We start from the raw sequence: 10,620 nt of genomic DNA on the forward strand, positions 1-10,620 counted from the left end.
TGGGAGTTCTCTTTGTCAGTGTAATTACAGTTCTTCCGCACTTTTGGTTTATCTGTGTGTTGTTATAAAAAAGAAAACACTGGCATGGTATGTAGGGGAGAATTCTAACTCATTGCACATGTATACCCTGGAAATGTGTATCGTTCAATGGAATTTTCGCGTCAAGTTAATAAATAAAAACGATTGCCCTGAAGTAAGTTGTCTGTTGGTGTTCTCTTGCCATTGCAGAGATAAGGCACTTGCTGTGGACTTTGTGAATTGCTTTTATTACACATGAAATGGCACAAGAATTGCATAATTATCCATTAACCATCATTATTAATACCGTTTTTTTCAGGAGTGTCCTAATATTTGAATTGGTCATGGTCTATATACCACAGTGCAATATGATAACAGTGGTTCAATGCAAAGCCTCCACTCTGGACTGTGGATCTCACTAAATGGCACTTTGTCATTTTTGTTTTCCCCAAAAATATTTTTTATTTTTGAAAACATAACATATAGTTTAATGAAAAAAAAAAAAAGAGCCAGGAGCAAAGCAACCCCCCGTATAATTTCTCACAGCTCATGATCCTTGACATATGACATAAATGGCCCCCATACACTTTCAAAGAAATTGTGCTTGCCCTTCAACACATAGGTGATCCTTTCCAGTGGGAGGGTAGACAACGTCTGTTGCCTCCACTGACCCATACCAGGCCCATGGACATTCTTCCAACACAATGAAATATACCTCTTCGCATTCAATAGGCTTATATCTATAAACACTTTTTCACTCTTCGTATATCTAGGCTCCACTGGGTATAGGCCAAACAGGAACAGTCTTTGGTCTAGTAAAAACTTTTTAGAAATGATTTTTTCAATTGTACCTCTTATTCCTTCCCAGAACAATATAATTTTCCTACAGTACCACATGCAATGAACCAATGTTCCTCTACATTCAATACATTTTGGGCACACATCAGGAATATTACCACTATATCTATTAAGATCTACTGGCGTCACGTAAATCTGCATTAACCATTTGAACTGGATCAATCTGAGGTGTATGTTAATAGATCTGGTATGTGCCAATTTGCATGCATTACTCCAATCATCCTCTGATAATTCTAAGGACAAATCTCTATTCCAAGCTTTAAGTTTGCTGTATGAATCTTCTGGCATGTTAGACATCATAACATTATAAATATGTGATATTGCACCATTTCCTCAACTATCTCTTGTCATCATTTCCTCTAGAATCGATTGAGTCGGAGATTCTATGACCGACCAAAATCCCACTAAGCTGAGGGTGGGAACGTATTGCAATCGCCAATGGTTCTATTGCTAATGTGAACAACAAAGGAGAAAGCGAGCAGCCCTGTCTACATCCTCTATTAATTTTAATTGGTTTTGAAATATTTCTGTTTGTCATAATTTCAGCAGATGGATTCTTATACAATATCTTAACCCATTTTAAAAATTTGGTTCCGCAGCCAAATTTCTCTAGAACCTGGAAAAGGTACAACCACTCTACTCTATGAAACGCCTTTTCGGCATCTATTGACAGAAGAGCAGTGTCTGGTGCATCATTATTATAATGAATTATATTTAACACTCGCCTTACGCTGTGAAAGCCCTGTCTACCCATTATGATCATGATTAATTGTACCTGGTAAAATGTTTTGTAATCACTGGGCTAGAACCTTAGTGATTATTTTTAAATCAGAATTTAATAGACTGATAGGTCTAAAATTGTCACACCTATTGGATGGTGTACCTGGTTTTGGCAAAAGGGCAATCATTGCTGTATTCATTGTGGAAGGAAGGTCGTTTGACTGAAACACTTCTGTAATAATTTCCAACAGGGGAGCCATTAATTTACCTTTAAATTTCTTGTATAGATCAATCGGGAGACCATCTGGACCGGCTCTTTTACCAGATTTCATCTTATCAATGGCTTGTTCTATGTCTTTTATAGTGATTTCTATGTTTAAATCATTTTCATTTTCCTTTGAGATCTTAGGTATATCCAATTTATTTAAAAATATATTTATATCCTCTGATTGTATAGTTGTTTGTGCTTCATGCAGCTCTTCATAGTAGTTTTTAAAAGCCGTATTAATCTCCTCTGGGTTCCAACAAAACCTGAGTATTTGATATAATAGATGTGATAGGTATTTTAGATTTCAATTGCTTTATTTGCCATGCCAACAGCTTGCCAGCTTTATCTCCTTGTTCATAAAACGATTGTTTAAGGCGCAAAAGGCTTGATGCAGCTCTAGAAGCAGAATGTTTATCATATTCTGCTCTCAGAATCAATAACTCTTTTTCTAATTGTGGATTATGGTCTCTATTACCTTTGTCTTGAAGTACTTTTATTTTACATTCTAATTGTGTCCTAACTTCTTGATTCTTTTTAGATTTAAAAGCTGTATAGCTAATTATATGTCCTCTAAGGAATGCCTTAAATGCTTCCCATTTCGTGCACGCTGTTGTTTGTGTGGTATTTATTTTTTAAAAAATCGTCAATTTGTTTACTTAAGTATTTCACCAAGTCATCATCCTGTAACCATTTATGCTGGAATTGCCATCTCGGAAGGTCTCTTTTAAGCTTCACATCTCTATAAACCAAACAGCAGGAGGCGTGATCCGAGATCACAATATTGTCATAAGAGCAATTGTGAACTTTTTATTGCAATATGGTAGAGATAAGAAAAAAATCTATTCTAAAATAAGTATGGTGGGAGCCTGAATGACAGGAATAGGCTTTAGTATTTTGATTCCTTTCCCTCCATACATCCATTAGCTTTATATCTCTGACAAATCTATGAATTGTAGCTCTACAGCAGTAGCCGACTTTAACTTCTGCATCAACATTTGTGGCCAGAAGGTGGCACACTTGGCAAAGTCGAGGCCAAAAAAGAGTGTTGGGTCAGTCTTTAGTTCCATTTACTTTGGCCTTTAGAGGGAAATGTGGACTAGATGTTGAAGATGCAAACAATAACAGATTATAAACACATAATATCTTTACCACATAATCAATTGCCATTATAAAATGGAACAAAGTGACACAAATAAAAGCTCAACAAAGTCTCAAATTAAATTTGCAGCCTTACAAAAATGGCTATTATAAATAATTGGCATGGAGGCCATGCAACAGCATGTTATTGCAATCATGTAAATCATTTTCGTTACCAGAAGACTAATTACAACACTTTCTGATTGACTGACTGTGATGGTTGCACACAGAACTGAGGTATCAGAGGTTTGTTTGAATTGGAGATTTCTCAGGTGCCGTGAAGTTTGAGCTGATGACAGATATGGCCGGCTGTGCGTCTGCTCCCCCCCTCTCATAATACGGCATATTTGACTTTTCATCCAGACTGTGTGGTGTGATGGACAGCTTCAGTTTCTGTTGGAGAAGGGGATCAATAATATCAAACACAGCTTGATTTGCTATGCAAAAGACATGGTGACACATGCAGTTTTATACGTGTGTGTGTGTGTGTGTGTGTGTGCACCTGTGTGAAGGAGCCGGGCAGCACCCACAGCGTGTGAATTGCCCCCAAAGGAATCCAGATGATGGAGGCCAGGGCAATGACCCACCCAACACCCTGAGCCCAGGGAGGGAAGACGTAGTCCTCATAACGGGCTGGTTTGAACTGTATGATGGAGAAAATGAGGATGACCTGCACAAGAAGAAAGTTTTCTTTAGTTTGTGACACAATATTAAAGCAAGGGGCGGTTGAACACAGTCACAGAGAGAGCCAATGCCAGGGAGAAAATACACAAAAAAATTATCTCTAGTGTTTTAGAAAATACAATGTCTAGACATTTTTACGTAAAAGATCCCTTGACAAACTGTTAGTGGATTATTCTAATTGCTCTTTTGTGAAGTTTCATTGTGATTCCCACATTTTGGCACTGTATGACATAGAGTATAAAGCATTACAAGTGAACAGCACATTATCCTAAGGCAGTTTTATTCAATAAATCTTTTATTTTTTATAAAGAATAGCAATAAATGTGTGGTCTATAATGACTCCCAAACACTTTGTTTCATAGTCTCTTTCAATTTCAACACCCTTTAAATTCAACTTTATGTCAAAAGTACGAGTGATGCATGTACTTTATACCGGCGGGCCAGTTCTTACAGACATAAAATATTATCTCGCAGGTTGAATGCAATCGCTCTGCGGACCAGGTGTGGTCCACGGACCCTGAGTTTGACAAACAACAACAACAACTGGTAATGTGGGGAAAAGAAAAGCCTTCTTACGTACAGCGATCAGCACTGGAGCAATAATGAGCCAACACAGTCTGAAGAAGATGTTTGCCCTCTTTCCTGTCATCACTTCCAAGTTGTCTGAAAGGCGTTTCACACCTGCAAACAGCCAATTATGTTTCATTTTCACGCTGGGAATGATGCATGCACAAAATATGTTGCATGTGAATGGCCCATGAATCAAATACAGAGAAGGTGCTTAGAGAGCACAGCCTCCAACAAGGCCAGGCCGTTTCCATCTGCAGATCACCACCAACATCTTTATCCTTGGGTTCGATTGATCAAAATCCATTCTTTACTTTTTTATGTTATGCCTTTTAAAAACAAACACTGGCACACTGAGAACCGTCGTAGTGGAGGTAGTAATGCCTGCCAACAGTACCTTTATGTCATACTACCATACCGTAATCATCTTACCATAACACCAACAGATGGCGATAACTTCAAAGAATGCAAGAAACATGATGGACACTATGGCAGTGTAATGGTCCATCAGCTGGAAAACATAGATCCCTACCTGGACAGAGACAAAGTAAAGTTCACACAGTTTGGTTATAATGTAGTGAAAAGTCATCCAGTAACAAAAAAAAAAAAAGAGCGTGTACCTGCATGACACAAGGGATTCCAAAAAGGCAGGCTACACCACATACAGCAAGGACAAACAGCTCCTTCCTCTTGAAAAACTTCATCAGGTACTGATAGAATTCATCCATGAGACTGGTCACCATGACCTCAACCATTGCAAACTGGGGGAAAAAAAAGAATTATAAAGTAATATCTGAAGGATTGGTGTTTTTTCCCCTGTAAATGATCGCGAGAGTTGTCATGTTTATCTTTCTTCTTGATGAATTACCTCACTGTCCAGTCCAAGGCAAAGCAGCATAAAAAAGAACAGCACAGCCCAGAGTTGAGGCAATGGCATGTTGGCAAAGGCTTGTGGGTAAACAACATAAACCAGTCCTGGACCTAGATACACACGAAGATGTTAGTGTTGACCAAAAATGACGGGTTGATTCCCGGGCTCTGTTTGACTACATATGATGGGCATGACGTGACATTCTCTGCGGAAATATAAAGTTCAATCTCAAGCACCTTAAGTGTTTCTGTAAAAGCACCGATGTATGAGTTCATAGGGTTTGAGTCGGCCTTTTAGAATTGAATTATTTTGCCATCAGTCATGACTCATACTTTATTGGATTGCGGCCTCTTCGGTTTACCTCTACGCCATATGAATTTTTAAATACATTAATGTAAAAAACAAAAAAACAATGACCTGGAAGAAGAGCACTGTTTTGCAAGATGACTCACGCACTCACACTCGTCCGCTCTCCTCATTTTTAAACAGATGAAATGAAACAGAAGTGAATGCAGTGCAGACTGAGGTCAAAACAAATCAGTAGAGATTACATGGTTTGACAGGAGGGACCGTCGATTTGTTGTCTTACCGTCCACAGCCAGATCGCTGACAGGAATTCCCTGGAGATACGACATGTATCCAAAGGCAGAGAAGATAACAAAGCCTGCCAGGATACTGGTCAGGGAGTTGATGATGCATATAGTCAGGGTGTCTCTGTGCAGAGAGGAAATGTTTATATCACCTTTTACCACACACACACACACACACACACACACACATGACTTTTGCTGATTCTGAGGAGTGGATGTGGATTTTTCTCTTTACTTCAGAACGTTGTTGTTGAAGGAGTTATAGCTGGACATGGCGAAGAGGGACCCAAAACCGATCCCAATGGAGTTAAAAATCTGTGCTGCAGCATTCACCCACACCTGCAACACAGAGGGGCGTTCACCAATCACTGCCAATCAAAAACGCCTGATTTAATATGAACAATAGTCTGATCAAACAGAGTCAGTCATTTTAGTGCATTTGAACTTCCTGGAGTGATTGTTTTTTTTTTCATTATTTCTTACCTCCACTAAGAGCAGTTTCTCCCATTTTGGCACAATAAAGAAGGTAATCCCATCTAATGCCCCGGGAAGCTGCACGTTATTGATGAGCAGGGCAATCAGGATGACATATGGGAACAGGGCTGTGAAGTACACCACCTACACACAGAAACAAACAGTGATTCACTGTCTGCCAGTCAGTGCGTCTCCTTGTCTCCGTTTCAGTCGCCCTCCTGTCTGTCACCTTGCCTGTCGATTTCACCCCCTTGAAAATACAAAGGTAAATGAGAATCCAGGCCAGGACGAGGATGAGGAAGAGTTCCCAGCGTATCGTTCCTGTCTCCTCCACTCCGCTCGTCTGCTCCAGCATCTTATATCTGCAACGAAAACAAGCAAACAAACAAACACTGTTATCATTATGCACATTATTGTGTCTCAAAAGGGAGAACACGCACACTAATAAATGTATTAAATGAGTTATTATACTGGAAAGTATTCTCATTATTCTGCCTCAGTCTGGTTTGTGTGTTGTCGTGATCTGATCATTATCACTCACATATTGCATGAATGCACAGAAATAGAAACATTTACAGACTTTTGGCTTCTTCTTAGGTGGGTTGTCCACTAACCAAAAAGTTGGTGGTCAGATCCCTTCCCTTTAATGTTTAAACATCCTGCGCAGTGACAGCGAAACCCCAAAATGACCCCCTTATGCCTTTACCAGCAGTGTGAGAACGTGAATATATGTTAATATTTACGTTTAGAAAATAAAATGAATTCAGTGTACCTTTCTTTCATCATGTATATGGTCAATTATTTCCCAGATTTCACAGATTTGAATTGTACATTTCATAATAATGATGCTATCTTCATTTCCAACCACTGTATTTGTGTGTTTTCTTGTGAAATTACTCGGCAACTTAGTGATTCATACAGTTAAATCCAGTATTTAAAAATACTGCTAGGTCACAGTAATACATGGCATACTACTGTGAAGTTATGTTATTATATTTCTGTCATTATACGCAAGTACAATCTCAGGGATACAGTAATTGACTGTAAAGGCACATGCAGGAAGCGACAGTTGTCACACTCAAATAAAACCACTTCCTCTGACTGACGGTATAAATGCGCCGAGACAGATTTCCTTCCAGAGGCTAGAGGTGTGAGAAAGTTTGAATTCAGGTGTGTGTGTTTGAGTTACACTGTAACCGTTGTCTTCACACAAAATGAATGATTTCCAGAGCAGTGACTGTGTCATTTTGGAATCATTTAAAAAAAATGTTAAATAACCGTTTGCTCGGCTGACATTCCTTTTTTTTTTTTTTCTAAAGACTTAAACAGTTTTAACCTAAAATGAAATTGAATCCCTATGTTTATCCACCAACTACAATTAAATCAAGTTAATCGGTAAACCAAGTGTGAAACATGAACACTAATCCATGGGAATCTTGAGCATGGCGTCACTTTCTTTGTGGAAAACCTTATGCAAGAAAACTGACAAAGGTCAACGTGACACGTTACATTACCTCCTTTTATGTTTTTATTTGTGAGCCTTATCACTGATCTTTACTTTGACTGATATCCTCCACACGACTGTGCTGTCTCCCATGAGTACGCTGCTCTTTCGCTTCACTTTGACGTTGTCAACGTGTGCAATATTGTTTGCTGTATCAACCTTGCCATAATTAGGGTTTGTGCTGTGCCATTTGCCTGGCCTCTGGCCAAACTACGGTGACTCTGCAATCCTGTAAGTTTGCTTTTTTTGTGACTCTGGTTTCTCCCGCACAGTGAAACATACTTGAAGAACTCTTGGCTAGCTGTGGAGGAGGAGTAGCTGCTGTTGGTGGCATGATTGGTACAGTTGGGTGTATTCCATGTGTTGTTGCAGTTCTGCCAGGGCAGCGGTGACTGGAAGGAGCTGAAGAGATAATAAAGAGCCCAGGTGATGACAACATTGTAGTAGGTGCACATTATGAAGGAGATTGCAACTGTTGCCATGCCCACTCCTGAGGATAGATACAAAAAATAGTGTCAGTCTCAGTCACATTTTTGACATCGGAGACCATTTATTCATGTCACATTGTACCTTTTAACAGTGGACAGACACTAGCCAGACCATGGACAGGCCCTCTCCTTGTGTACTGACCCACAGTCAGCTCCATATGGAGCAGAGGGATCCCCAGCACCACCAGCATGAGCAGGTATGGCACCAGAAAGGCCCCTGGCATAAAATGAAGACAAGTCAACCTTTACACAATGTAGTGACAAAGGAAACTGTACCCGTTTATGGTCGTCTATAATCTTCGAGACTTCTGAGTAGTTCACTCTGCCCTTGTGTTTTCACTGACTTACTGTAATGTATAAAGATCATCTAAAAATACAGTGAAAGAATGTCAAAATAATACAATTTCAGGCACAACACATTTTGTTTACTTTTAAAGAGGCAGCCTGGTTTCTTAGTTGTGTTTAAGGATGAAAAGTGTGTCTGTTTTTCTGGTTTCTCACCTCCTCCGCTCCTGTAGCAGAGATAGGGGAACCTCCACACGTTGCCAAGGCCTACGGCACAGCCTATGCCAGCCAGAGTAAACTCGATCTGCCTGCTCCATGTTGGTCTGCTGAGCTGTTTATCCATGTGTGCTCCCTGTATCACCGCTGTCGCTCACCTGAGCCCAAACTACACAGCACGTTGGCTGGGCTTCATGTGGCCCTGGGTGATATAGCCTTCTGTTTTATTATCTGTAATGATTAGCTTAGCAGAAACATGCCTTCGCTGGTCAGGTCATAAAGAGGCAAATGTTTATGTTATCGTGTTGCAAAACTCATTACATGTTCGTTTTCATGTAACAACATAACATTTATTCGTTGGATATATTTGTAGAAATAAAATGAAATAAAAAATGAAACACCACTGGATGAAATACAGCTGAACAGGTTGTGATTCGGAATACAATATTAACAATATTGAAATATTGCTAAATGTTGGAGATGAACTCATGTTTTAAATCTTTTTCAACCCTTCTGTTACCAATTTGATATGCATACTTCTCATTACCGTATATCCTAGACCATTTGTGATATCTAGAAAATTCAAAAACTATGGACTGGCAATCTGTCCAGGGTGTGACGCAGCCTTTTGCCCTATGTCAGCTGAGATTGGCAGAGTGCCCCTCATGACCCTCACGTGGAGGATAAAGCAGTAGAAGAAATAGAGCTTTGCACCCCATATACTTTTAATTAAGGTAGCCCTCAGGACTTCCATGGAACGACCATCCAATCACAGACAAGATTCACCAGCACAGCTTCTCAGAACCGTATTCCTAAGCAGTTGAATAACTGCCAGATATCGAAAGAGAAAGTTATCCAGGGAAAAAGGAGCAGAAAGGGGCAGAATCACTCACTCATTGAACATTTTTTGAGCCTACAGCCATAAAATCAATATAAATCCAGGCGGATTATCTTGATGGTCATATGAGGATTAACTGATCTACAGTTTGGCATTGTTCAGTTTGATTCGGACGTCATGCTCGTGACTCTTCCAGGGACGACAGTCTCTGACCAGTCAGTGGCTGGTAGTCTGTTGACGTCACATTTTAGCTCAAATCGCTTGGAACCTTGCCGGAGCAGGTACCAAAACAAAAAAGCACCAGGTACTATCTCTAATGGAAAAGCAAAAAATAAAAACAACGAGTAGAGTTTAGCCAAGAACTGTCGTAATGGAAACGCACCATTTGTGTGTTTACAGCAGCAGTGCAGGAGTGGGCAGTGACAAGAAGCATTTATCCTGTCAAGCTGTATAACTGGGTTTTCTGAGCAGTTTACCTCCCGCATTTTAATCAAAATGTTAGAAAGAAACATTATTAGGTGAACTCCCCTGTGGCTGCAGTCAAATGGCTGGGAATTAAAAATACAAGTTGTATCCTGCTGACAACAGTATCAACATGCATGGCATATGATGACTGGAATTGACGAGGTACAATGCAGGCCTGCTTAAGCCATGTAATCAAATTTAAAAGTCACAATCATTGTCCTTTCATCATCAAAACATAGAATTACTGTATCAGTCAACAGTGCGATTCTTCACAGCAACACTGCTGCAACTTTACTATACTATACTCCTGATGACCTAACAGAAGGTACTGTAAGACTCTGTACATTTGTTATATACAGTCTATACCAGGAACACTATGTAATGTGTGTAACGTAATGATAGTCAGCGACTCAAACGACCAGAATCGACAAGAATATCCTGCAAAATGTAGATTGTATTTGTTTCTATTATGTATTATTTGAGTTTTAAATTGAATATATACCATGTTGGCTCTTGCTAATTCCTGTACAATTTATTTAATCTTACATTTTACTGTTACTATGTTTGTTATGTAATAAAACATCAAAGCTACAGTAATTGCTTCCACGTTAACACCTGCTTGGCAATAAAAAGAGAT

The 10,620-nt window shown here is 39.5% G+C and overlaps 1 protein-coding gene and 1 long non-coding RNA gene across 2 annotated transcripts; one reads left to right on the forward strand and one right to left on the reverse strand.

The window, feature by feature from the left end:
• Window positions 1-2,630: 2,630 nt before the first annotated feature.
• On the reverse strand, window positions 2,631-8,869 carry si:ch211-283g2.1 (sodium- and chloride-dependent GABA transporter ine). Its single transcript, XM_044041791.1, has 13 exons — window positions 8,681-8,869; window positions 8,262-8,396; window positions 7,974-8,181; window positions 6,417-6,549; window positions 6,197-6,331; window positions 5,949-6,052; window positions 5,713-5,837; window positions 5,121-5,233; window positions 4,873-5,013; window positions 4,685-4,784; window positions 4,266-4,366; window positions 3,504-3,671; window positions 2,631-3,394 (listed from the first exon to the last, which is right to left on the reverse strand). The coding sequence occupies exons 1-13, from the start codon at window positions 8,805-8,807 to the stop codon at window positions 3,242-3,244; spliced, it is 1,743 nt and encodes a 580-aa protein (XP_043897726.1). The 5' UTR covers window positions 8,808-8,869; the 3' UTR covers window positions 2,631-3,241.
• Window positions 7,738-9,083, forward strand: LOC122779441. The gene is made up of 3 exons (XR_006361570.1): window positions 7,738-7,865; window positions 7,964-8,117; window positions 8,272-9,083. It is a non-coding gene; the product is annotated as an uncharacterized LOC122779441 (long non-coding RNA).
• The last annotated feature ends 1,537 nt before the right edge of the window (window positions 9,084-10,620 follow it).

Source organism: Solea senegalensis, linkage group LG13 (assembly GCF_019176455.1).
Source record: "Solea senegalensis isolate Sse05_10M linkage group LG13, IFAPA_SoseM_1, whole genome shotgun sequence".
Lineage (NCBI taxonomy): Eukaryota > Metazoa > Chordata > Actinopteri > Pleuronectiformes > Soleidae > Solea > Solea senegalensis.

Coding starts and splice junctions, on each gene's coding strand:
- si:ch211-283g2.1 (XM_044041791.1), bottom strand. CDS start 8,807: ATGGATAAACAGCTCAGCAGACCAACATGGAGCAGGCAGATCGAGTTT. Junction 8,182..8,261: donor TGTCTGTCCACTGTTAAAAG/GTACAATGTGAC, acceptor ATCTATCCTCAG/GAGTGGGCATGGCAACAGTT. Junction 3,395..3,503: donor TGCCCGGCTCCTTCACACAG/GTGCACACACAC, acceptor CTTCTCCAACAG/AAACTGAAGCTGTCCATCAC.